The sequence below is a fragment of the Arachis hypogaea genome, chromosome 18 (genome assembly GCF_003086295.3).
Source record: "Arachis hypogaea cultivar Tifrunner chromosome 18, arahy.Tifrunner.gnm2.J5K5, whole genome shotgun sequence".
In the NCBI taxonomy this organism is placed as follows: domain Eukaryota; kingdom Viridiplantae; phylum Streptophyta; class Magnoliopsida; order Fabales; family Fabaceae; genus Arachis; species Arachis hypogaea.
This window is the reverse complement of record NC_092053.1, coordinates 112,296,207-112,322,316: the sequence shown is the minus strand read 5'-3', so window position 1 is coordinate 112,322,316 and position 26,110 is coordinate 112,296,207. Positions and strand designations below refer to the sequence as shown.

The 26,110-nt window shown below is 38.1% G+C and overlaps 1 protein-coding gene across 1 annotated transcript; it reads right to left on the bottom strand.

The window, feature by feature from the left end:
* Window positions 1–13,318: 13,318 nt before the first annotated feature.
* Window positions 13,319–20,319, bottom strand: LOC112769203 (uncharacterized). The gene is made up of 9 exons (XM_025813660.3): window positions 19,711–20,319; window positions 17,686–17,786; window positions 17,239–17,572; window positions 15,949–16,767; window positions 15,787–15,841; window positions 15,036–15,097; window positions 14,826–14,932; window positions 14,643–14,730; window positions 13,319–14,250 (listed from the first exon to the last, which is right to left on the bottom strand). Exons 1-9 carry the CDS (start codon window positions 19,843–19,845, stop codon window positions 13,942–13,944), a joined length of 2,010 nt encoding a protein of 669 aa, XP_025669445.1. The 5' UTR covers window positions 19,846–20,319; the 3' UTR covers window positions 13,319–13,941.
* Window positions 20,320–26,110: the final 5,791 nt, after the last annotated feature.

Here is a 26,110-nt window from a genome sequence, read left to right as displayed (position 1 = left end):
TTAACCTGTTCTTGGTTTTTCTTTCCTCATATTCGAATTATTCTTGGTTATTTTTCTTGTTTGATTTCAAAAATTTTAAGTTTGGTGTCTCTTTGTGTTTTCTTGCTTATTTTCAAAAAATTTGAATCTTTGATCCTAAAAATTTTAAGTTTGGTATCTTTTAGTGTTTTTCTTTGTCAAAATTTTGAAAATTGTCTTTAATTTCAAAATTTTTTTAAGTTTGATGTCTTTTAGTGTTTTTATTTTAAAATTTTTGAAAATTGTGTCTTTGGTTTCCAAAATTTTTAAGTTTTGTGTCCTTTGCGTGTTCTTGTTTTCTTTGAATTCTTTGAGTTTTGTTCTTGGTATTCTTCTTGATCTTCAAAGTGTTCTTATTTTTCTTCTTGTTTTGATCTTAAAAGTTTTAAGTTTGGTGTCTTTTATTATTTTTCCTTTCAATTTTCAAAAATTTAGTGTCTTAAATCTAAAAATTTTAAGTTTGGTATCTTTTGGTTGTTTTTCTCTCTCTTCATTAATTCAAAAAAATAAAAAAATATCTTTTCTATCTTTATTTTAAAAATATTTTTGAAAATTATAAAGAAAATTTCAAATTCTAATTTCAAAATCACTATCTTATCTTATCTTAATTTCAAATCTTTTCAAAAATCATATCTTTTTCAAAATCTTATCTTATCTTTTTATCTTTCCTTAAAATTCAAAAATCTTATCTTATTTCAAAATTCAAATTTTAAATTTCAAAATCAAATCTTTTCAAAAATCAAATCTTTTTCAAACCTTTATCTTATCTTGTTTCAATTTCAAAATTCAAATTTCAAATCTTATCTTCTCCAACTTCTTTTCAAATCTTTTCTTTTAAAATTTGATTCTTTCTTATCTTATCTTTCTTTTAAAATTTAAATTTCAAATCTTTTTAAATTAAAACTAACTTTTTGATTTTGATTTCAAATCTTTTTAATTTAAAACTTATCCTTTCTTAACTTCCTTATCTTATCTTTCTTACCTACTTTATCTTATCTTTAATTTAAAATATTTTCTGTCTTCTTTTAAATTTTAAATTAAATCTTTTTCAAATCTTTTCAATTCTTATCTTATCTTGTTGACCTTTTCAAATATTTTCAAATTCAAATCTTTTCTAATCTTCTATCTTATCTTGTTTTCAAATCTTTCTTAATTAGTTACTTGTTTTCTCTTCTTTTTCAGAACTTCCCAACTAATTCCTCTCTCTTCTAATTTTTGAAATTTCTTCTTCTCTTTCTCTCTCTTCTTTTTCGAATTCATTAATTAATTTTCAATTATTTTTAATTACTTAACCTTTATTTTCGAATTTAATTAATAAATAAAATAAACACAAAAATATTTTAATCATAATTTACATCTTGTTCCTTAATTCTTCTTCTTCTCCTACCTTTCTTCATCATGAATCCAAATGGGAATGAAGAGTTCAGAAGAACTCTGGGGTCCTATACAAACCCCACTGCTGACTTCTATGGAAGAAGTATTAGCATACCTCACATCAGAGCAAGTAGCTTTGAACTAAACCCTCAACTCATTACTTTAGTGCAGCAAAACTGCCAGTATTCTGGACTTCTACAGGAAGAACCTACAGAGTTCCTAGCAGATTTCTTAAAGATTGCTGACACAGTACACAATGAGGGAGTAGACTAAGATGTCTACAGATTATTACTCTTTCCTTTTGCTGTAAAGGACCAAGCAAAGAGGTGGTTGGATAACCAGCCTAAAGCTAGCTTGAAAACTTGGAAACAGTTAGTAGACAAGTTTTTAAATCAATACTTTCCTCCAAGAAAGATGACCCAGCTGAGACTGGACATCCAAGACTTCAAACAAGGAGATAATGAATCTCTTCATGATGCCTGGGAAAGGTATAGAAGGATGCTAAGAAAATGTCCCACTGAATTATTTTCAGAATGGGTACAGTTAGACGTCTTCTACTATGAACTTTTAGACATGGCTAAAATATCTCTGGACCACTCTGATGGTGGTTCCATACATATGAGAAAGACTATTGAAGAGGCTCACGAGCTTATTGAGACAGTTGCCACTAATCAGCATCTGTACTCATTTGATGAGACTTCTATGAAAGGAGAGGTTAAGGAAATATCTACTGAATCTAACTCTCCAAAATAGAATGAGTCTTTAGCTCAGCAACTACACTCCCTTGTACAGCAAATGTTGAAATTGCAAGAGATACTGCAAGAAGCTCGAGCCTCTAATAGAACTATAGAGGCACAGTTGAATCAAACTAGACAGCACTTATCTGAACAGATAAGAGAAGAGTGTCTGGCCCTCATTAGTACCAAGGAGGCTGAGCCTCAGATGGTACACACTGTTGAGGAACTAAATGAAGAAGAGACTTAAGAAGAGGCTGGGAGCACATTGTTGCACGCACCTCTTATGGGAAGAAAGCCTGAAGTACCACACCCTCAGATGCCCCAAAAGGATACCAAGGATGAGCAATACTCACAATCCTTGGAAGGCTCTGAAAAGATACAAATCAATATTCCTTTTGTTGAGGTTGTGGAGCAATGGTCTCTATCTATTGGAAGAAACCTCTCTGATGCTGAGAGAGGCGAATTAGTGATGAGGTTACAGAAGGATTACATGGTTATCAAGGTCCTTCAACCTCCACTACCCCTTGACAAAGGAGGTACTTCCATGCAGAGTACAATATTGGAGCCTCCTCCCCTGGTGAAAAATCATACAGTTTCTCCAAACATCAAACTTAAGTTTGGTGTTGGGCAGTCATCACCTACCAAAGAGGAAGGTTCCAAGAGAAAAATGCATAAGGGATGGAGAAATAATACAACCCCTACCCTAACAAGCAAGGAGAATCAAGCTCATCACACTAAAAGAAAGCTTGTTAGGAGGAATAAAAATCTGAGGGCACTAATCTCCTCCTCTTCTCCCATGGAGTCATTTCTGTTAACCAACTGAAAAAAGAGGAAGAAAGTCAGCAATCGAGTGTCAAGCTAATGACATTAAAGAAGCACTTGTTGGGAGGCAACCCAACCATGAGTAAAGTATTTCTGTTCTTATTTCTTTTGTTTATTTTCATTTGAGTTTATTTTAGCTTATTTTTAGAGATTTCCCTTGCTTTTTAATGTTTGTGATCATGTGTAGTAGTCAGAACAGAGAATAGAAAGGTTCAGCAATGAAAACAGACCACTCTGGATTGAGTGTCTTGCTGCAGGGAGCACTGGTTGGGCATTCAACGCCACAACTGGGAGGAAAGCTGGCGTTAAACGCCAGCCATGGTATAGTAGCTGGGCATTCAACGCCGATACGGAGGGCAGAAAATTTGAATTTCCTAGCCTCTCAGGACCAGTAGGTCCTACAGAATCTCCATCTACCCCACCTTCTTCCACCCTATTCTTCCCCATCGTTCATATTTGCTCGAAGATGAGCAAAACTCTTAAGTTTGGTGTTGCAAAAGCTTTGCTTTTTGACTTCTACCACTCCTAAAGGGCTATGTGGGAAGAACAACAGAGAGAAGGGAGTGACATTGAAGAGATCAAGCACTACATTGGATCCTCAAGGAGGAGTACTAGCCGCCACCATTAAAGGTGGATTCGTTCTCTTTTATCTCCTTTTCTTTTGTTATTTTTCTGTTTTCTGTTATATTATCTATTCTCTTGTTCTTATTGCATGATCATTTCCATTTATGTCTTAAAGTTGTAAAATGTTCCATATGTCTCTCACCTTGCTTAAAAAGAAAATTTTAATTGAAAATAATTGAGAGATACATAAATTTCAAGTTTTATAAAAAGAATAGTTCAATTATTTTGATGTGGTGGCATTGCTTTAGTTTTCTAAATGTATAAATAAACAGTGCATACTTGAAGTTGAAATTAAGAATGTTGGCTCTTGAAAGAATGATGAAAAAGGAAAAGTATTATTGGTAATCTGAAAAAATCCAAAAATTGATTCTTGAAGCAAGAAAAAGCAGCAAAAAGAAAAAGAAAAAGCATGTTGCAAAAAAAATAATAAAAATAATAGATGCATGCGAAAAAAATAAAAAAAATAAAAAGCAGAAAAAGCCAATAGCTCTTTAAACTAAAAGGCAAGAGGAAAAAGCCAATAACCCTTTAAACCAAAAGGCAAGGGTAAAAGGATCCAAGGCTTTGAGCATCAATGGTTAGGAGGGCCTATAAAGAATAAAATTCTAGCCTAAGCTGCTTAACTAAGCTGTCCCTAACCATATGCTTGTGGTGTGAAGGTGTCAAGTGAAAATCTTGAGACTGAGCAGTTAAAGTCGTGGTCCAAAGCAAAAAGAGTGTGCTTAAGAACACTGGACACCTCTATCTGAGGATTCTAGCAAAGCTGAATCACAATCCAAAAGGGTTCACCCAGTTAAAGTGTCTATGGCATTTATGTATCTGGTGGTAATAATGGAAAATAAAGTGCTTAGGGTCACGGCCAAGACTCTAAAAAGCTGTGTTCAAGAATAAAAAAGAACTAAACTAGGAGAGTCAATAATATCATCTGGATTCTAAGTTCCTAAAGAGACCAACACTTCTGAGTTTCAATGGATAGTGAGATGCCAAAACTATTCGGAAGCAAAAAGCTACTAAGTCCCGCTCATCTAATTAAAACTGAGCTTCATTGGAAACTCTGAGATTTATTGTATCTTACTCTTCTTTTTATCCTACTGTGTTTTTACTTGCTTGGGGACAAGCAACTGTTTAAGTTTTAGCATGTTTTGTCTAAGTTTTATTAAGTTTTCATAGGTTTTAGGGCAAAATTCACATTTTTTTATTTTACTTTGAGTTTGTGTGTTTTTGTACAACTTCAGATATTTTCTGGCTGAAATCGAGGAGCTGGAGCAAAAGTCTAATTCAGAGACAGAGAAAGCACTGCAGATGCTGTCCGGATCTGACCTCCTTGCACTCAAAAGAGGTTTTCTGGAGTTACAGAAGTCCAAATGGAGCGTTCTCAATGGCTATAGAAATATGACTTCCAGAGCTTTCCAGCAATATATAATAGTCTATACTTTGCTTCAGAATTGAAGGCCCAAAACTGGCATCCAACGCCAGCCTCCTGCCCCAGTCCAGGCGTCCAGCGCGCAAAGGAGGAGACCAGCGTCCAAACGCCCAAAGAGGACCCCCTAGCCAGTGTTCAACGCCCTAGAGGCCTCCTAGCACATGGATCTCATCAAAGCTCAGCCCAAACACTCAACAAGTGGGTTCCGGAAGTGATTTTTGCACTAAAAGACTGTTTTACCCTTTCTTATGTAATCCTTAGTCATTAGTTTAGTATTTAAAGAACTTTTACACCTCTCATAAAAGGAGATCTGCCATATTAATTTTTCCTATTGTATTTTCTATCAGTATGAGTTTCTAAACCTCTTAGGTTGAGGGGAGGAGCCCTGCTGAGTTTTATGGATTAATAAAAGTACTACTGTTCTTTCTCAATTCGTGTTTGATTCTCTATTCTAAGATGTATCTTTGTTCTTTATCAATATGAATGCGTTGAACTGGCATAAGGTTATCACATTCTACATGGGTTCAGAGTGAGTCTTTCATCGGACAATGATGAACCACCAGCTTGATTATACATCTCTTAGACGGCTAATCCACGACTTCGTTGGGGACTTCTCGAGACACCAGTTCAGCCGAAGTATGGGGAGATTAGGGTCTCTGTGGTAGAGGCTAGAACCCAAAGGCGCAGCATTCTCTGATCCAGAAGATCCGACCTTGTCTATGGCGTTTTGAGTAGGATCATTAAGGAGAATGGACTGCAGGAGCTTCACCCTCAATCAGAATAGATCCGCACTAACCCTGGAGTTCAGATCTGGAGGAGTATTGGCGGCTTCTCAAACCAGCGTCAATCACATGCAGCCTGTCATAGAAGAAATCATTCACAGTTGAAGAAGACAGTAAGACCAGAGTTAATCCAGAAGGACAAAGTATCTCCAAGCCTTAACCATCTTCTTATCATTGTAAACAGGTCAACCTAGCATAGATCTCACAAATCCAACAACTCTTCTATCTGCCTGATTAAGATCTGCAAGATAACCATAGCTTGCTTCAAACCACAATCTTCGTGGGATCGACCCTGACTCGCTCAGGTATTACTTGGACGACCCAGTGCACTTGCTAGTTCAGTTGTACGAAGTGTGGGGATTCGTGCACCAGGTGTATGCGACATCTTCGAGTGCCGAGGTGCCGTCGTTCGATGTCTTGGTGAAGATGGAGGGTGGTACCTACAAGAGATTTCGATACTTAAGTTAGCAAAGGTTTTAGGCATATTTTTAGTAGATTGGAGTTCGAGGAATACCTGAGAGTATCAGGGTGTTTATAAGTGTAGATGTAGAGTTAATAGCTACCTTTAGAGTAGTTCCACCTTTGATGATGGGTTCGTTACTCCTTTTTGTTGGAGAGGTTGTTGAGATCTCCTTTCTAAATGAGTAGGAGAGATAGTTACTTATTTAGGTAAATAAGGCTAGGCCCATATCGCCCTGTCCGACCTCTATGGTGTAGTTTGGAACAATATTTGTAGAGTGTTAATTGGGCTTTATTCATTTTAGTCCTGACTAAGTTGTGAGTCAGAGTATTAACAAATAGTATCCATTACATCCTTATACATATCATCATCCACATTTTTATAATTTTTCCAATAAAAAAAATGCATTTTTCAATGTATACTTCCTAGTTTTTGGTATTTTAGAATTCTCTGCTAAAAAAAGTACTCAACAAGGAATGCAACTATTACACATTTAGTTATTAAAGAAAACAAATCTATTTACTCGTGCTATTTTTATTTATACTTATTTCACATTAAGGACAAACTATTAAAATAATATTTGAAAATTTATATTGGAGACAAAAATAATCTTAAAACAATAGAAAAGACAAATATATTTCAAGAAGAATTAAAAATATGACGAAAATATGACAAAAAAAGTTACGTAGCATCCCTACAACCTTGTGAGAGTAAACCCTAGCAGAGAAAGAGTACGTACTCCGTACTCAGAGAGAATGAGAGAAGGAGAGAGCGGGAACGAGTGTTTGAGGGCGAAACACAGTGAGCATGGCGGCCATGCCGTCGGAAGAGATAAGGGGGAGAGTGTGGGTGGGGGTGCATCCGGTGCCAAGGAGGGTTTTTCACGAGGGGGTTTTTCAAATCCTACAAAGATCTCCTTTAGAGATAAAGTCATTGGTCCAGAGAAATCGAAGGCGTTTGCACTTGCAGGATCTCTATCTGGGGATAGTATAGCCACGGTGGTGGGCAAGCAGGGCGATTCCCAACCTCCATGTGTAAACTTCACTGAAGAAGCCAAGCTTTGTTTGGTAGAGCCTTATCGAGAAGCTTTAGTGATTAAGGTTCTTGATAAAAATTATAGTTACACAGCTCTTTCACACAAGCTTCGGATGGTTTGGCGCATTAAAGGTGGCTTTGATCTGCTTGATGTGGGGTTTGGGTACTTCATGGTAAAATTCGATGCATGTGAAGATCGTGAGAAGGTCATGCTTGGTGGTCCGTGGTTGATTGATGGGCACTATGTTGCTGTAAAACCGTGGGATATAGATTTTCGGCCATGTGAGCAATCCTTCGGGTCTACGCTTGTATGGGTTCGGATTTCGGGGCTCCCAATCTGGTGCTATCAGGAACAGGCCATGATGCGTATTGCTTCTGCAATAGGAGTTCCCATCAAAGTGGACTTAGCCACTAAATTGGCTGAGAGAGGACGATATGCCCGAGTATGTGTTCAAATAAATTTAGGACTGCCAGTGATCAAGCATATCATTGTGGAAGGCGTAACTCATGTAGTGGAGTATGAAAGTTTAAATTTAATTTGTAACTCTTGTGCACGTTATGGTCACGATATGGCACAGTGCTTGGGTAAAGACTCTAGGGAAGGAAAGAGTGTTGATTCCGATGCCACCAAGCCACAGGACGGTACAAAGGCAGTGCCACATCCTGAGACCAAAATTCACAATTCAAATGAAGTAGAACCTAATGTGGTAGGTGGCGTTACTGGCGAGAATCCTGCATCGAATTTGCAAGAAGATTTGGAGGCTAATAATTTGGAAGGAAATAATGTTGAGGAGGCTTGCATGCATGATGAACCAGGCTGGGAGCAAGTTGTGAGGAAAGGTAAAACCAAGCTGGGTCAGAAGCAATATAACAAGGTCCAAAGAGGCATTCAATCCAGAATCGATTCGGGTAGAGTAATCAGGCCCACCATTCACTTCTCTCACACGAATGGATCAAGCTCCTATCGTGCTAGGGTCGGGTCACGAGTCAAGGTCGGACACAGCGCTTCCCGTGTTGGTGAGACGTCGATCTCCTCAACCCGACACACCCCAGTGCCTTGCGGGTCCTCTCTCCGGAAACGACCAAGGCTGGGGTCCCTACAGAGCTCGCCAGTTGAGAAGAATGGAGGCACGGTGGTGGAAGCATCGTCATGTCTTCCTGCAACCGTGAAGGAGGGTGTTACCGTGGTGGTTCCATTGGAGAAGGAAGGCGCATTGCCGGCTGTTACTGCGTCGGTAGGCGGGATTAAGGAGATATTCCAGGGAGATCCGGCAAACCTGAAGGTCACGGGAGTCACTTCCGCTGGGCAAGCCTCGGTTTGAGGTTGGTGAAGCACTTTGATTTCCTTGTTTTATATTTTTATAATTTATATTATGGATAGTTTAAATATAATAGCTTGGAATATTAGGGGTGCTTCTAATAAGTTAGCCCGGGTGAATTGTAAAGAGCTGGTTAGGAAATTTAAACCTGTAATTTTTATTGTGGTTGAAACTCACTGTCCTTTTCAACACTTGAAAATGTTCTGGGAAAGACTTGGTTATCACCCTATTGGTATAGTGGAGGCGTCAGGACACAAGGGGGGTATTTGGTTCCTTTCTGCAATACAGGGTGTTCACTGCAAATGGGTTGATGCTTTCGATCAGTGTGTTACAGTTGAGGTTCAGGTAAATAATGTGATTTGGAGGTGCAGTGGTATCTATGGTAGTCCTCAATTTAATACCAGAGTTTTGCTATGGGATTATCTTGTTACTCAGTCTTCGTCTTTCTGCGGGCCATGGATTGTTCTTGGTGATTTTAATGAAGTACTATTCTCTCATGAATCTAAGGGTTGCCTCTTCTCGAGTCATCATGCAGATCGGCTTGCTGCCTCTCTAGGGGATAGTAATCTGTTTGACTTGAAGACTATTGGAAGACAATTTTCTTGGTACAGAAGGGTTAAAAATGGTGTTGAGGTGGCGAAAAAACTTGACCGGGTTTGTATCAATAGTGGATGGCTATCTCTCTTTCCAGAGGCTTACGCAGAAATTTTAAATAGGCTTCAATCTGATCATTGTCCTATCCTAGTACGCTGTACAGGTCGTCCCCAACCGAAAAAGAATAGACCTTTTCGGTTTATTGCAGCTTGGGCAACTCATCCGGGGTACAGAAATATTGTGAACCAGTCATGGCAGGCTGGCTACAGAGAGATGCATGGCAAGCTTTCAGAAGTGCAGAAGAACTCTTTGGAGTTTAATTCTAAAGTGTTCGGCAATATTTTCGTTAGGAAATGCAAATTGGAGAGACAGATTAATTTCCTTCAGAAGCGACTTGAAGTAATGGAAGATTTGTTTATGCGGCAAAAAGAAAAACAGCTAATTGAGGAATTTAATAACACGCTTGTGCAGGAGGAACTTCTATGGTTTCAAAAATCCAGAGAGCAGTGGGTAAAATTTGGGGATAGAAATACCAAGTTCTTTCATGTCCAGACTCTTGTGCGGAGAAAGCATAATAAGATTCATGGTCTCTTTCTTCAAGATGGGGTGTGGGAAACGGACCCGGATGTCCTTAGAAGGGAAGCTGAATCCTTCTTCTATAAACGCCTATTCTGCCAGTCGGAGGATGTAGACTTAGGTTGTCTTGGTGATGTGCCACTACCTTCCCTGAATGATGAAGCCTGTTGTACCCTCACAGCGCCAGTTACTCTGGAAGAAGTTAAGTCGGTTGTTTTCAGTATGCATTCTTTTAAGGCGCCGGGCCCTGATGGGTTTCAGGCTTTCTTCTTTAAAGAATACTGGAAGATTGTTGGTATTGATGTTTGGACTATGGTTCGTCATGCGTTCTCTGGTTTGGATATGGATCCAAGGATGATGGAAACTCTTGTGGTTCTTATTCCAAAGGTAGAAAACCCGGTTTCCATGAAGGATTTCCGACCAATTAGTCTCTGTAATGTGGTTTACAAAGTTATAACGAAGGTCCTGGTCAATAGACTTCGTCCCCATCTCAAAGAGATTATTGGGCCCCTTCAAGGAGGGTTTATCCCGGGGAGAGGAACCCCTGACAACATCATTGTAGCACAAGAGGTTCTCCATTTCATGAAGAAGACAAAGTCAAAGAAAGGCACCCTGGCCTTTAAGATTGATTTGGAGAAAGCGTACGATAGAGTGGATTGGGGATTTCTGAAACAAACCCTGGTGAGTTTTGGCTTTCCTCCTCCGACAGTCAATCTGATTATGCGTTGTGTCACTGCTTCCTCACTGTCTATCCTCTGGAATGGGGATAGATTAAATAGCTTTACTCCGAGCAGGGGTCTTAGGCAAGGAGATCCTATATCACCGTATCTATTTGTGTTGTGTATGGAGAGATTGTCCTGTTCTATTAATCAGCAAGTTGATAAGGGCTTGTGGAAGCCAGTTGCGGTTTCTAGAGGGGGTCCAAGAATTTCTCATTTGATGTTTGCCGATGATTTGCTTCTTTTCTGTAAAGCTGAAAAACAGCAAGTTCAAACTGTAATGGTAGCTTTGGAAAATTGCTGCAGAGCCTCTGGGATGAAGGTTAATATGGAAAAATCTAAAGCGCTATGCTCCAGGAATGTTTCAGCGACAAGAAAAGAGATTTTCACTGGAGTCTCCTCCATCAGATTCGTTCAGAACTTGGGCAAGTATTTAGGGGTGAACCTTAATCACTCTCGGGTGACACGCGCAACTTTCAACGATGTTTTGGACAAGATTCGGGGAAGGCTAGCCAGCTGGAAAGGAAGATTGCTTAATAAGGCAGGCAGACTCTGTTTGCTCAACTCGGTAGTGACTGCGATTCCTACTTATCGCATGCAAGTATCTCTCTTCCCTAAAGGGGTAACTAATAAGATAGAATCCATGATGCGAAACTTTCTATGGAAGGGTCAAGCTGATGGTAGAGGCCTGAATCTAGTTAACTGGAAAGTGTTGGTCACTCCTAAGAAGTTTGGAGGTCTGGGAATTAGAGATCCTTTTTGTGCCAATATTGCTCTTCTTGGAAAACTAGTTTGGCAACTTTTTCACCATCCCAACAAGCTATGGGTTCAACTGTTGACGAAGAAATACCATTCTTCTAAGGATGATTGTTTTAGTCGGTCTCGAGGAAGGGGATCTTATGTTTGGAAGAGTATATGTCGAGCTTGGGATATCCTAAAGGAAGGTTTTAGTTGGTGCATTGGGGATTTGGAACAGAACTTTTGGTTTTCTAAATGGAGAAGAGAGGGGCGACTGTGTCAGGAGATGGATTATGTTCACATTTCTTATTCGGATCTCAGGATCTTGGACCTTTGGTCATCTGGACAGTGGAACCTTGAGAATATCTATTCTCCTCTGAATCAGTCTCTGCAGAGCAACATTAATTCTTACAACCCAGATGTTCAAGCTGGTTCAGAGGTCGGTTGGTGTTGGACTGGTGCGGCCTCAAAGGTTTATGATGCTCATAGTGGTTATTTATGGCTCAGTAAGAAGATGTTTAGTTGGGAGGATAGGGGTAATTGGCTTTGGCTTTGGCGTCAACATGTTCCGGAAAAGCACAAATTTTTGGCCTGGCTATGTCTTCGGGAGGCTCTTCCTACTGCTGCATTTCGTTTTAGAAGGGGCATTTCGCACACGGATAGCTGTCCACGATGTTTCTCAAGTCAGGAGTCGGTTTTACATTGTATTCGGGATTGTCCAAAAGCCCAACTTGTTTGGCAAGCTTTAGGGATCTCCGATCAACCAGTGGATTTGATGAGTTGGTTCTTACATAATAGCAAACAGCGCCCCTTTAGATTCTTTTCTGGTCTCTGGTGGATTTGGTGTTCGAGAAATAACGAGATCTTTCATCCTCACGAGCATTGGACCACAGACAAGGTGATTGGTATGGCTTTGTCCTTAGAAAAGGAGCTCCGAAATATTTTTGAGTTGCAACGACTATCTATCCCCTCAACCATTAGTGGCTCTTGGATTCCCCCCTCAGTGGGTACCTTTAAGATTAATTGTGATGCTAGCTATCCTGGCAGTGGTGCTCGAGTTGGTTTTGCTTGTGTTAGCAGAGATTGGAAGGGAAGGTGGCAACGAGGCTGTCTGGGAACAATTGAGAGTCGTAGCATTTTGCAAGGAGAGTTGTTTGCTATTTGGAGAGGCTTTCTTTTAGCATGGGACTCGGGACAAAGAGACATTATATGTGAGACAGACTGTGTGGAGGCTTTTACTATTGTCAATAATTTACAAGATTGCTCTGGGTTTATTGATCCTTTGGTGTTAAAAATCCGAGATATCATGTCTTGGAAATGGCGTGCTGATCTTCGGTTGATCTTGAGAGATGCAAATACAGTAGCAGACATCATGGCAAAGACTGCAATGAGGACTATTTCTCCCCAAGTGGAGCTTCCATTGCCCTGGAAGGAGTTTGAGAGTAGTATTCAGCGAGACTGCCTTTCTTAAGCAGTTTCTTATTTTTTTTCTTTCTTAGTTTTTGTTTATTTTCTTTTAAGTCACAAAAAAAAAAATATGACGAAAATAACAAAAATGTTTTTTTTTTTAAAGCGGTGAACAACTTATATATTTGATTAAAAAATGCAAAAAAACAATTACTTAAAATTACCAAAGTCTAAAGATTATAGTCTCATTTCTTAAATCATATTTATAAAATTCATCAGATTTCAATCTCTAAATTTCTTCTTGAAGACATATATTTAACACATTATTTTTATTGCGTTTTTCATTCTTTAAAAAATTTTACTCATTAGTAAGTTGTTTTTATCAGCAATATCAATTTTGTAATATCATTTTAGTCATTTACTTTCAGCTCAACTTTAACTTCCTACCATTCAATGAAGTTGAAATATCCGGATCAAGAGGTTCAGGATTATTTGATGAAGTTGAAAAATCCGAATGAAAAGAGATTCTAGATTATTTGATGCAAAAATAAGATAGAAGTCAAAACTTTAAATGTTTTCGTTCAATTCAGAAATTGATGAAAAAAAATTTTCTAAAGCTAAATGTCAACTTTAAGATAGAAAATATTAAAATATTTACATTAGCACCAAAAGAAAATACTAAAGATTTAATTTCTTTCTGTTTAAAAAAAAGTATATTTACTTAAAAAAGTATCACCAGCAGAAGTACATAATTTTAGATTACAGCACGAACAAAATATTTAACTATATAAACAATGAAGTTGAATGGAGCACATCAATGAAATTCTCAACTTTTGTTTTTAATCTTTTTCCCACACTTCCGTTTTTCTTTTTTATTTTTTTCCTTTTCTTTTCTTCTTTTCCTTTTTCATCAATATCCCTTCAAAAATAAGCAGTTGAATAGATTGTCACCAAACAAAAAGAGGATCATGACGGGGTCCAACCTACGAAGACACTCCAACTGTACGGACAAATCTAATACAATTCGTGACATCCTCAATTCCTCATATCTTCATTGTTCATTCCAATTAAAAATCAATGCCCACCACTTATGCCGCTTCAACAGCCAGACGAAAATAGAGACATTATTTAACTTCATCTCCACCTACTTGGGGATCTAGATATCTAAATATCCTCCATGTAACAAACTTCCAAAAATTAAGCCAGCGGTCCCATTACCTTTTAATATTTTTCTATCAATTTTTTTTATTGTTTTTGACTAGACATTTAAGACACTCCGGTGCAACCAATATCTCGCCATCTTAAGAATCAAATTAAGTAGTAGTACCCAAGTTGCTTTGCGGCTTTGACTCTGTTCTGACATAGGTGAGACCCCGACTCGCAGGTTGAGATGTATTGCCACTACTAGATGTACCATTGTCAGATTGACCACCAGCGTCTCGCTTCCACTGCAAGCTCCGAGCACCCAGTTTAGCCGGAGGCCGAGCTCTAAATGCACCAGGAATGCCTCTTGCAAAAGGAAGTCTGGAAAACCTAGCAGCAGGAAATGGAGATCCCCTAACAACACGTGGCCATGTCATGGTTAAAGATGGTTCTTGGGGTGCAGCACTTTTCTTAACCACCTGCAAATGGGTAGTAACAAACACAGTAATTAAGCAACATTGTCTTAAGCTTAAAAGCTACAACATTTGCATACATTAATTGACGCGTACTTCCACATTAGGCCACAAAGTTACTTCATCCAAACACGTTTAGTATTATCTAACAATGCAAGTATCAAACCCAAGGTAATAACTAAAAATGACCAGGACGAGATACTAAGTTATAAAACTAACCAAGTTCACTGTCTAAAATCTAAGTACATGTACCCAAGTATATTAATAGTTGCTATAGCATTTTTCATCTCTAAAATGGAAAGGAATTAAAAGGAGAAAAATGCCTGGAGCAAAGTAGATTTCACGAGGGGGGAAAGCCCTATGAATCAGATGAATACATTATCAAGCTGTTTCAATACCTTGAGAATCCGGGACAAGTAAGAAGTGCCATCGAGAGATAATGCACTCTCTGCCGCTTCTTTACGCATGAACTCAACATAAGCAGCCCTGCTCAAGTAATGGGGAATCAATATAAAGTACAAAGTGTAGTTATACTGAACATTTGATATCCAAATGTGCCACACAAACTTGAAACATCTTACCCTTTTGGCTGCCCTGTTGCTGCATCAGTAAGTATAACCACTTTTAACACCTCCCCGAATTTATTAAAATGACGGGACAAACCATCTTTGGTGGCAGCAAAATGAACCTGTGATAATCAACAAAAGGAAATTTCAGAAACAAAAATAAATCCCACCTCTCACAAAAGCTTCCTCTCCTCCACCAAGAAAATAAGAGTTCAGAGTTATTACATTGCTAATGAAAATGGTTCTGGAATCAGCATCTTCTGAAGGACGACCAGAAGCACTCAAACCTACAAACACAATATGCAATCAATCATACTCTTTAATGCATAAATACTTTGTTTGGGTCACATATACATAATGTATACATATATAAATATATGCACCAAATATTACCACCTTAAGAGTTCTTTTCTTTGTAACCAATATTTTGAACTACAAGATGAGGTTTTCTTTCTATTTACATGGGGATGAGACCAATTGTCATATCTAAAATCTTAAAAAATTATAATTATTATAAATGTTTTCTTAAGAGTATCATAAATTATAAATAGATTTGGGTCATTTTTTGGAATAAAAAGAATTTCATTAGGATGAGAACAGTAATACAAGATTGGTACAAGAGTTTCCTAGTACAAAAGCAAAGCAAAGGAAGATTTCATTATAAAGATTTGGATCATTTGATGTGTTACATTGCAGTATGGCATCATTTGAACTATGTAGCTGACTCTGACTCCACCTAGTAGGATAAGGCATATGTCTTCGATGTTATATTATAAATGTTTCAGTCGGATATATAAATATAATGTTTTATTTGATGTATCATGTTCCACCGTTATTTTACATTTTACAATTTATTAAAATTGTTTTTATGTATCATATCATATAAAGCAATTGTATCACACTTCAGTAGCCTTCAAGCAAAATTATTTCATTCCACTTGGAAGCAAGAATTGTTCCATCAAAGTTTAGAACATACCTGAAGAAAATTGTGCCTTGTTGGATTCTTTCTGAACATCAGGAGCAGCATTTACCTGTTAAATCACATAATATCAATGAAAATGATCTCAAATTGAAAGCTTTAAGCATAATGTTAATTGATTAACAGAGAAGTCTATGCATGTATGTGTGAGCAACCCACAATTCCATTACTAGTTTTCAGAGTGCTAGCATTTTCCTTCACTAGTCGCAAGCCAGTTCTGGGAGCTCCTATTTTACTGTCCATGGTATTATAACCATCTATTTCTTTAACCTCCCTTGGTTCATGATAGTGCGGTGGCTTCCACGTATTTACATTAACAGATATATTCACAATCTTATGTGAAGTGTTAGGTGCACCAGAAATTTGCTCCTGCTCTCTATTGCATTTTAGGCGCAAGCCATCTTCCGCATTTTTGGCTACACTATACTGCAACATCAATGAATCATTGCCCCTGTTCCGAGAAGCTCCAGTCACCCTATGACCCATAACATTAACATCATCAAACCCTTCATTATCCGAAGTTGAATCATAAGGAAAACCAGTTTCACGTTCCACCATAGTCTCATTTGACTGTCCAATGTAATCAGAAGTTCGAAGAAATAGTGATTGGTCATGCTCCTGATTTTGATAATTATCTTCTGGTGGATTGTTGTCATCTGATGGATCCATCCCACGACCTAGTCGATCGAATACACTACGAGAGGATCTGTATTTTATCACGTCTTTTGCAGCATCTGCCACAGCTTTAAGTACTGGCGCCATTGGATTTGCAACCTTGGACGCAGACTGTATCCGCTGGGGACGTTCCACCAATGATGTCTCGCCAATTGATGTCGAAACAACAGAACGAAGTCGTTTCAATGATGGTTCTACTGATGAGCCCAAACTGGAAGGCCTAGAAGTGGCAACAGCATCTCGCACAGCAAACTGAAGCAGCCGTCGAGGAGCAGCAATATTCATTTGGGATCCTGCATCTCTCTGTCAAGGTTACTTTGTCAGATGTTTGAAAGCAAAGGATCAAGAGATACTCTTGTTTACAAGAAGAGAAATGATACAATCCTCCTATTTAGTGTGCCTAAATATCTCCCTAATTTAATATCTTACATTTATTCTTCATCTTTGCATGATGTGTAAATTACAACACGTCATTCAGAGTGGAGTTTTAATCACGATGGTAGTAAGGCAACCATTATGAAGCTATATCAATACATCAAAATATAATACCAAAACGTAGGGGAAAAAATAATGGTAACAAGGAAAATAGCATACACTACTAGTAATTTTATCTGCATAGGGATTTCCTTACACTTACTAGGTAATGGAAAGAGGCATAAGAATCCATGATACAAGAATGCAGATAAAAATTCAGGGCTCAAAATTGAATGCAATTTATATATGCAATTTGCAAACATATCGAGCAATCATGAAAATTACTATAGCAGCTCAAACCTTTGTCCACTGAGGTTCATCAGCTCGGCCCCTTTTCTTCTGAACTGGAGATTTAGGAGACAGTGACCTTTCACCACGATGTATCCTAGATTGTGATTTATCCTCCACATGGGTAGTGTCAACAACACAGCTGCGAATGGGAGGTGGTTCTGCTTCACCCCTGACCAATCCTTTCCAATCTTTGTTATGCCGACTTCTAGATAACTTATCAGACTTCCCTCTTTCCAACTCTTCAGATTGGACCTCTGATGTGAGCTTTTTCTTAGAAGCCTCATTCAGCAATTCTTTTGGTTGTACATATGAGCCTAAATGCAACTCTAGATGATCCCACAACCTGTTACCATAATGAATACATATACAAAGAATAATGGGGTGTAAATACCATACTGGTTTAAATTAAATAATCTTAAAACTTATCAATCAAATTGGAGACGGAACTCAAATTACCAAGATACAAAAGAATCACTGTCATCCCCCAAAAAAACATTTAACTCATTCCTTGCTTCATCTTTCTTCCTTCCATTCCTCAATAACACGATAACATATTCCTGCCATTGCATAAGAACTTTAGTTTACTCGATAAAATCAAATGACTTTGATGAAATATTTATAACTTCATATTCATTTGTCTTTACTCACTAGTTAATAACTCCAATTACAACATTATACTACTTATATAATAAAATTTAAAGAGAATAAGTAAATAAATAAAGGAAACCATTCTTATCATTCAACTACTACTAATAATTATAATAGTAACAAACTAACAATCATATGTGGATTACATATAACCAAAACATTGGCCAAAAATAAATATATGGAAGAAACAGTTGAAGACATTCAATCTGAATTACACATTATAATTCAGCAAGTCAGCCTCTATACAATAACAAAAATTATGTCTTATCCCACTAGGTGATGGTCTAATAAAAACCAATACCAAAATCCATTTGAAATAAATTATTTTTAATGGATTCTCCCAAAAATATAAAATAAAACATCCTGGTCTTCCTCTACCATATTTAATCTCACTGTCTTCCAATTTCCATTTTTCATATGCTTTTCTAAGTGGTGGCTCCATTTGTCTTTTACTGACATGAAGAAAACCACCTTAGGTAAGTTTCACTCGTCTCCTCATCTATCATCTGGTGCTACTATACCTTGATCTCAACTACTTATGTTTCTAATCTTATCTTCCCCTACATGTTCACACATCCAGCTTAACATTCTCACCTCTATTAAAACTATTATTTGCTCTTGTTGGTATTACATTGCAAAACATTCACTGTCCAGCTTACATTATAACCGTTATCTCATTACACAGTTTCATGTCATCTCCAAACAACTATCCAGCCTTCTTATAATATGGAAAACTGACAGGAACACAAACAAACATCCAAATAATGGTTCTAAATCAGGTTGACCCTGACTATCCATGCAAGGTAATGACCACTACAATCTTCAATCTGGAAGGTAATGACCACTAATCAGGAAAACTAAACAAAAATCAAGTACTATCACCAAGATTTGGACACTAGATAAACCCACAGCCTATCCTTGCATGCAGGCATTTCAGTACATTCTAGAAGGAAAAACTTACACAAACTAGTGCTTAAGTTGAATATTCCTCTGAAATTTGAAGTATTAGCACAGAAGGTGATTGTTTAAAGTTGTTACTTATAAACTATAGGACACAGATTTAAATGCTCAAGACAGCCTCTCTGCTTGTACGGTTAGGCTCAGTACATCAACAGTTCCCATTCCCCAAATTCCACCAGGTGCAAGCCTTGACTCTCGAGAACCTTTTTTCAGAAATGATTCCCTAAAATAAACATTGCTCATATACTAAACCTTCTTATTCATCATAAGTCTTCTATCCATGCCAAAGGTAAACTTTCACAAAGTTGTCAATAATTTTCAAACTAGAACTCTAGCATCATGTTTCAACACTGCATATTTACCGTGTATAATTGCAGAGTCATGCTATATGTGCATATGAATACACCTGCCACATATCAGAAGCAGCCTACATATGCAGCATGTGCAACACAGTTCCACCCAATAATAACAAAGTCAAAAACTAGCAGCAGCACAAAAGAAATTAGTATGCATTAGAACCTGCAACAGGCGTTCAATCAGAGGACAGATAGCCTTCAATTCTATTACCAGAAGTGGCCTCTAATTAAAATTTATATTTCTACTACTAAATTCATAGAATTCTAAACCTTATATGCACATTTTACAGGGAATTTCAATAGAAACCCTTCTCCAATTCATCCAACTGAACTCATTCCACATCAGAATATTCAGAAACTGACGCACTTGACTCATCAAAGAGAAAACCAAAGCATCCAACACATCAGTTACCAAATGCAGAACATTTGAAATTACACTTGGACTTCGCTTCCAAATACAAAATATCCGGAAAACGCACACCACATTATTCAGAAACGGTGTCGAATTAGGTCGTACCACTAGAGTGTCATCAGTGTACTCCCCCATGAACTCCTTAAGCTTCTCCTTCACACTCTCCTTCAGCTTCGCCGCACCATCGGCGGTGAAATTCGCCTTGAAAGCACGATCCCCATCCCGATCAACGCTCCCCATCTCCAATCCCCGAACAAAAAGAAAACCCTAACGAAGAGAGTGAGTCTTAGTCTCTCTTTCTCTCCCTATATATATGAACCAAAATTGCGATGTTCTCAAAACCCTAACAAACTCTTTATCGGGGCTTATCGAAATCTGCGGGAAGAACTCAGAACCAGGGTAGAGTATGGCGAAGAGAGGCAGTATCGGATTTTTCTCGGGAAAGTGTGGGAAAATTTTGGCGCAGTCATGGAAAATCTCTCACAGGTAGCGAGAGAATACCAAGATAGAAGAGAGAAGAAAGAAAGAAAGAAGGTAGCAGGGAACCTAATATATACTCTCTCAGTCGGTTAAGTGCAGTGATACCCCAAAGATGGCGCAAAGGAAAGGAGAGAAAGAGGTTTGTTTTCTTCGCTATTGTTGGGGTGTAAAGTGGGTAATATACTTAGTCATTTGCCGTTAATGGAATCACGAAAAAAAAAAAAAATTTACGTTAACGGGCTTAATGCACATTTACTGCTAATATTTCCGTCAGAAATTAATATTTATATATTTTTTGTGCGCATTGTTTTTTATATCTTTATTTTGTAGTGTGAAATACAAATGTTTTATTATTTTATTACTTCTTATTAATCACTTTCAATATAAGAATAAAAAATTATATAAAAGTAGTACATAAAATGTTCCCCTATTTACATTCTCTTTCCTAATCAATCGTTAACCTGCCGTTAAAACACTTAAAAAATATATACTTAATAAAAATTACTCAATTAAAATTATATAATTGATCTTCACATTATTACATAGTTTTTCGTTAGGATTAAGTACGATTTTTTTCCTTAAGGTATAGGTTGAAATTTTTTTCGTTCTCAATCTTTTTTTGCATACAAAATTATCCCTAAGATTTAACTTGATTTTAAAATCCTCTTTCAAACCACAATATCATTCTCCTTCTTTAACAAAATACTCAGTTTCTATTCTTTTTTTTTCATTACAACAATATCTTTTCTTTTTCTTCCTCTTCAACAATAATAACAATGAAGCAGAAACAATATAATAAACATTAAAAAAAAATCAGAAACAAAAATAGAAGCAGAAGCATAATTGAAAACAGAAATAGAAGCAGAATCAAAAACAGAAGTAGAAGTAAAAGCAGAAGCAGAAAGCAGAATCAGAAGCATAAGAAACAGAAGAACTATGGATTAACAAAATCAAAAACAGAATCAGAATTGGAAACAATATGATTAACAATTAACAAAATCAGAATCAGAATAATAAAATCAGAATAAAAAATAATGTGATTAATAAAATTAGAAACAGAAGCAGAATTGGAACCCTAAGACGGAGCAGCGGCGCGGAGTAGTCGCCGTCAAGCACCGTGAGAGGGATGAGAGAGCGCAATCACCGAGAAAGGGCAGAGAGAGAATAGATCGGAGAAGGAGAAGGGGGGCCACTGCGCTATCACTAAGCTTTTGGCGCCGTCGCCGAACCGCTGCAGTTGAGTTCCCAAGAAGAAGGACGAGGAACAGCGGCGACATGCGAAGAGCAGTAGTGAGTGACGAACTAGCGAGCAGGAGGAGTAGAACGGCGACACGGCAGACGTTCTCCTCGCCGATCTACTGGCGTTGTCGTCGTCACCACCTTCCCTTACCTTCCCTTCTTCTTCTTCCCCTACCCCCCAACGTGATTCCCTGACTCCCTCTCTCCCTCTCTCAGTCCGTTCTCTTTTTCTTTTATTATTTTATTCTATAATCTTTTTTGTTAAGGATAATTTAGTAATAAAATTTAAAATTTAAGAAAAAATCACGATTTTAAAATCAAGTTAAAGAGCATTTGGCAGACACTTTAGCTATACTACTCTAGTGCATCGGTTGAAGAGCATTTGGCAGATGAAAAGAGGTTGCGATATTATGGATGTCGGGTTTGGCTATTTTTCTGTAAAGTGCGATTGACAGAGGATCGTGATAAGGTTTTGATAGGAGGCCCTTGCGGTTAAGCCTTGGATGGCGTCCTTTCAACCAAATGAGAAAACTTTTGGTTCCACACCAGTGTGGGTACGAGTTGTTGGATTAAACATCTTGTATTACCAGGATAAGGCCATGTGCAAGATAGCTTCAGTAATTGGGAAGCCAATAAAGATCGATCTTGGTACCAAGGAAGCAGAACGTGGAAAGTTTGCAAGAGTGTGTGTACAAATTGATTTGGGTCTATTGATGATAATTGAAATCATTGTGATGGAGCAAGATTCGATGTTGAATATGAGAACTTAGATCTTATTTGGGAAAATTTTAATTGTTTTGGCCATGTGAATGAAGGTTGTACAAGACATAAAGGGAATATGTGGGTGGTGGTGGGGTGTTTGTAGCAGTGGTGCCTCAGCCCGTGGTATTAATGTCAGAAAAAGAAGAAGAATCAGAGTATTTTTGAATTTGGAAACACCAATAATGAGGAAGCAAAAAATCAGAAGAAGAAGGATATTGTGGCTAATACGTTGCATGTTGATGATTTTCTTGCAATTAATGTTCATGTGAACGAAGGTGAGTGGGTCCAAGTTGTTAATAGAAAAAGAAAAAAGAAGGTTCACTCCTTTAACGTTGGCCCATCTTCAAAAGGTGAGAAGTTCCCAACAAGGCCAAAAAAAGGCTTTCCCATGGCAAAGAAAATGCTAGACTTGACCTATTTACCATCAAACTAAAAGTTGGTCTTGTGCATTCAAATGTTGGAGTACATGAACGTAAGGTTGGAACGGTGATGAAACAAGGAACGACCTCCTCATTGCAAGCTTCTCCGGTGGCTGAACAGTCATCAAAAGTTGGTCAACCTATCCCTGCTCAGCAAAATGAACTAAGCAGTGGCTGCAGTATAGAGCTGCAGTATGGACAGTTAATTTTTTAGTGTGAAATATTAGGGGAGTTTCAAATAAAATGGTTTGTGTGCATTGCAAAGAACTTATTAGAAAATTCAATCTTTCTTTTTATTTTATTTTGTTAGAGACTCATGTTGTCTTTGATAGAGTTAGTTCCTTTTGGTCTCAACTTGGGTATCATATTGTTGGTTGTTCTGAAGCTAAGGGTTATAGTGGTGGTGTGTGGATTCTCTCCAATTCACCTATTAATCGGTGCTCAATTATTAGTGTTCATGACCAATGTGTTTGCATTGAAGTTAATTAGGACAGCAACAAATAGTGGTTTAGTGCTATTTATGGTGGTCCTAATGCTTCTTAGAGGAAAGATCTTTAGCCATTACTCAAATCTATAGCGAAAAATGTGATCTATCATTGGCTTCTTGTTGGGGATTTTAATGAGATTTTGCTGCCAAGTGATGTTAGATGTGATAATTTCCATGTTCAAAGGGCTAAATTATTTTCTAAAGTTATGAATTATTGTGGTTTGATGAACCTTGAGCCATTGGAAGATCTTTTACCTGGTACAGTAGGGTTAGCGGTGGGATGGATGTTACTAAGAAGTTAGATCAAGCCTGTACTAATTTGGGGTGGTGTACTCTTTTCCGGAGACATATGAGGATGTGCTTAATGGATTACACTCAGATCATTATCCTATTCTCATTAGGTGTCAGAGATACCTACATCGCTAGATTGATCCTAAACCTTTTCGATTTCAGGCTGCTTGGACTACCCATCTATCTTTTGATGGTATTGTTAAAAGTGCTTGGAATATGGGTTCACCTTTTGTAACTTCTAGTTTGTGAGAGGTGTAACAGAAAGCTTTAAAATTCAATAAGGGGGTCTTTGGGAATATTTTTGTTAAAAAGAGAAAGCTAGAGGATCAAATTAAAAGGGTGCAGATTTTGCTTGAGAGCTCTTTTTCTTTATCTCTCTCTCCCTCTCAAGAGGAAACAAGATTGAATGAAGAGTACAACAGAATTTTCCTTTAGGAAGAAATTTTATGGTATCAAAAGTCCAGAGAATAGTGAATAAAATTTGGTGATAGGAATACCAAATTATTGCACACAAAAACCCTTATCAAATGAAAATAGAATAGGATCAATGATATTTTCTTAGATGATAGTACCTAGGTCATTGATTTCGAGGTTCTGAAATTTGAAGCAAATAAATTCTTTCAGAGTCTCTTTTGCTCTATGGATGATGTGAACATTATTGTGCTCGGGAATATATCGCTTCCTCAGTTAAGTAATGAAGCCTGTAAGAGGTTGACAAAACGGTCTTTCTAGATGAGGTGAGGAATGCTATTATGAGTATGAAATCCTACAAGGCTCCTGACTTGATGGTTTTCAAACTTTCTTCTTCAAAGAGTATTATGACTTTACTGCTCCTGATATCTAGCAGATTATGCAAAGGGCTTTTTCTAGTGACATTATTGAATCATTGGTGTTTGAGACTCTCATTGTTTTGATTCCTAAGTCTAATAAGCCAAAGCATACGAGGGATTTTCGGCCTATTAGTCTATTAATGTTGTATATAAGATTATCACTAAGGTGCTTGTTAACCATTTTTGCCCCTTTCTTGAGGAAGTAGTTAGTCCCTCCAAGGGGGTTTTATCCCTGGAAGGGGTACAACTATGGTTCTGAAAAACGAACCAGACTGGCTAGTTCAACCAGGTTAATCGGAAACCGATCACCTGGCCGATTTGGTTGAAGTGAAAAACCAATTGGCAAAAAATCGATGAAAGAACTAGACAAACTAGTGGTTAACTGGTAAACTGATTGAACTAACCAGTTCTTTTTTAAAGATTTTCGATTTTGAAAATTATATAAAAAAAGAAAACACCTCTCCCCATATCTTTATCTCACACTTCACAAACCAAACCTAACCTTGCTAAACCCTATTAGAGACAACGACTGCAGCCCCCAACCACTAGCTACCACTCGCCCCCTTCTCTTCGTCGTGAAATCTCTGTTCGAACACATTGCCGTTGCTCGCATCGCCCACCTCATCGTCAAATGTCGCTCGCGTTGCCCCTTACCGTGGACATTGCTCATCTTGTCGCTCGCCTCTTCGGTCACCTCGTCGTTGCTCACCTCAACAGTAAGCACTCACTAGCTCCTCCCCCACTAGCCACTACTTGCCGCTTGCTTGCTTCAATGCTTCGTCAGTTTTATTTTTAGAAATTTTATTGATTTATTCTTCAATGCTTTTTCTCTCGATCATTGTTGTTGTCGTTGTCCTGCATCCCTTTTCTCGCTACTTCACGATTCATCTAAGGCAAGAACCCAAGGTAAGAAACCAGCTTCCGCTTCCAAGAAACCGGCCTCAAAAACCAAGAATTCGGTTGAGCAAGTCATTGTGCTACGGAGTCCTGACTTATCTGTACCGACACAAGATCTTGTTAGGTTTTTCAACCGGTATTGTGCACTTCAATATAGGAAATTTTGGGACATCAAGAAGTTGCATGTCGAGCGGCAACTAAAGATGGAGAAGCTACACTCTGAGCTTCAGGCATTAGTGAATTCTCACATTGAAAGCCGGGGGTGGAACTTTTTTGATAGGGAATTGAGGGAGGCGAATGAATCATGGGTGTTGGAGTTTTATGCCAACTTTCACAATGCCAACCTCAAGTCCGTTCTTGTCCGAGGTACACAAATTCCCATCACGAAAGCTGCGATTGCGGAGATTATGAACATCCCGCCTAAGATAAAAGGGTGGTGTGCTTATGCGAAGGCGCAAGCCGACCGCCAACTAGGCACCTTGGATTGGTATAGGATTCTGAAAAAGATAGCTATTCCGGACTCGGCATGGGTTATGAGTTTGGAGGATAATACTAAGCCAATCAAACTCTCGGTTAAGCAACTTACTTATGATGCTCGCATATGGCAACAACTCTTAACTAACTATGCCATACCGATTACTCATGAGACTACTATTACATGGGAAATGGCTGTTTTTGGTTTGGGTTGTGTTAGAGAGAGAGCCGGTGAATTTGCCCAAGGTTATCAAGCATTCGATGTGGAAGGTGCCGAGATCTATCAAGCAGAAGTTGGCTTTTTCGGTTATGGTCACTGAGATGATTGCCAAAGCTGGCCTTGAGTGGAAGACAGTTGATTATCTACCTACCTTAGCGAATAAGGACTTGTACATCCCTCATGGCGATTGGCTGAAGGATTACCCAGGCTTTGGTGATGTAAGGAAGAATAAGAAGAGAAAAGTAACCACCGGAGAGCCGAGCCAACCTCCAACACCATCATCATCTAGTCTTCAGGCCCCCATGACTCAAGAGCTCAGTCTCAAGATCTTGAAGCGGCTAGAGCACTTAGAGAGGCACATGAACCGGAGACATGAAAATATCAAGCTGCAGAACAGAGAGTGGGA

What these genes read in the sequence shown, in the direction of transcription:
- LOC112769203 (XM_025813660.3), bottom strand. Translation starts at nt 19,845, where the DNA reads ATGGGGAGCGTTGATCGGGATGGGGATCGTGCTTTCAAGGCGAATTTC. An exon ending in ACACTGATGACACTCTAGTG is followed by an intron (nt 17,787 to 19,710) that starts GTACGACCTAAT and finishes ATGCAATGGCAG; the next exon opens with GAATATGTTATCGTGTTATT. An exon ending in TGAAAACTAGTAATGGAATT is followed by an intron (nt 15,842 to 15,948) that starts GTGGGTTGCTCA and finishes GTGATTTAACAG; the next exon opens with GTAAATGCTGCTCCTGATGT.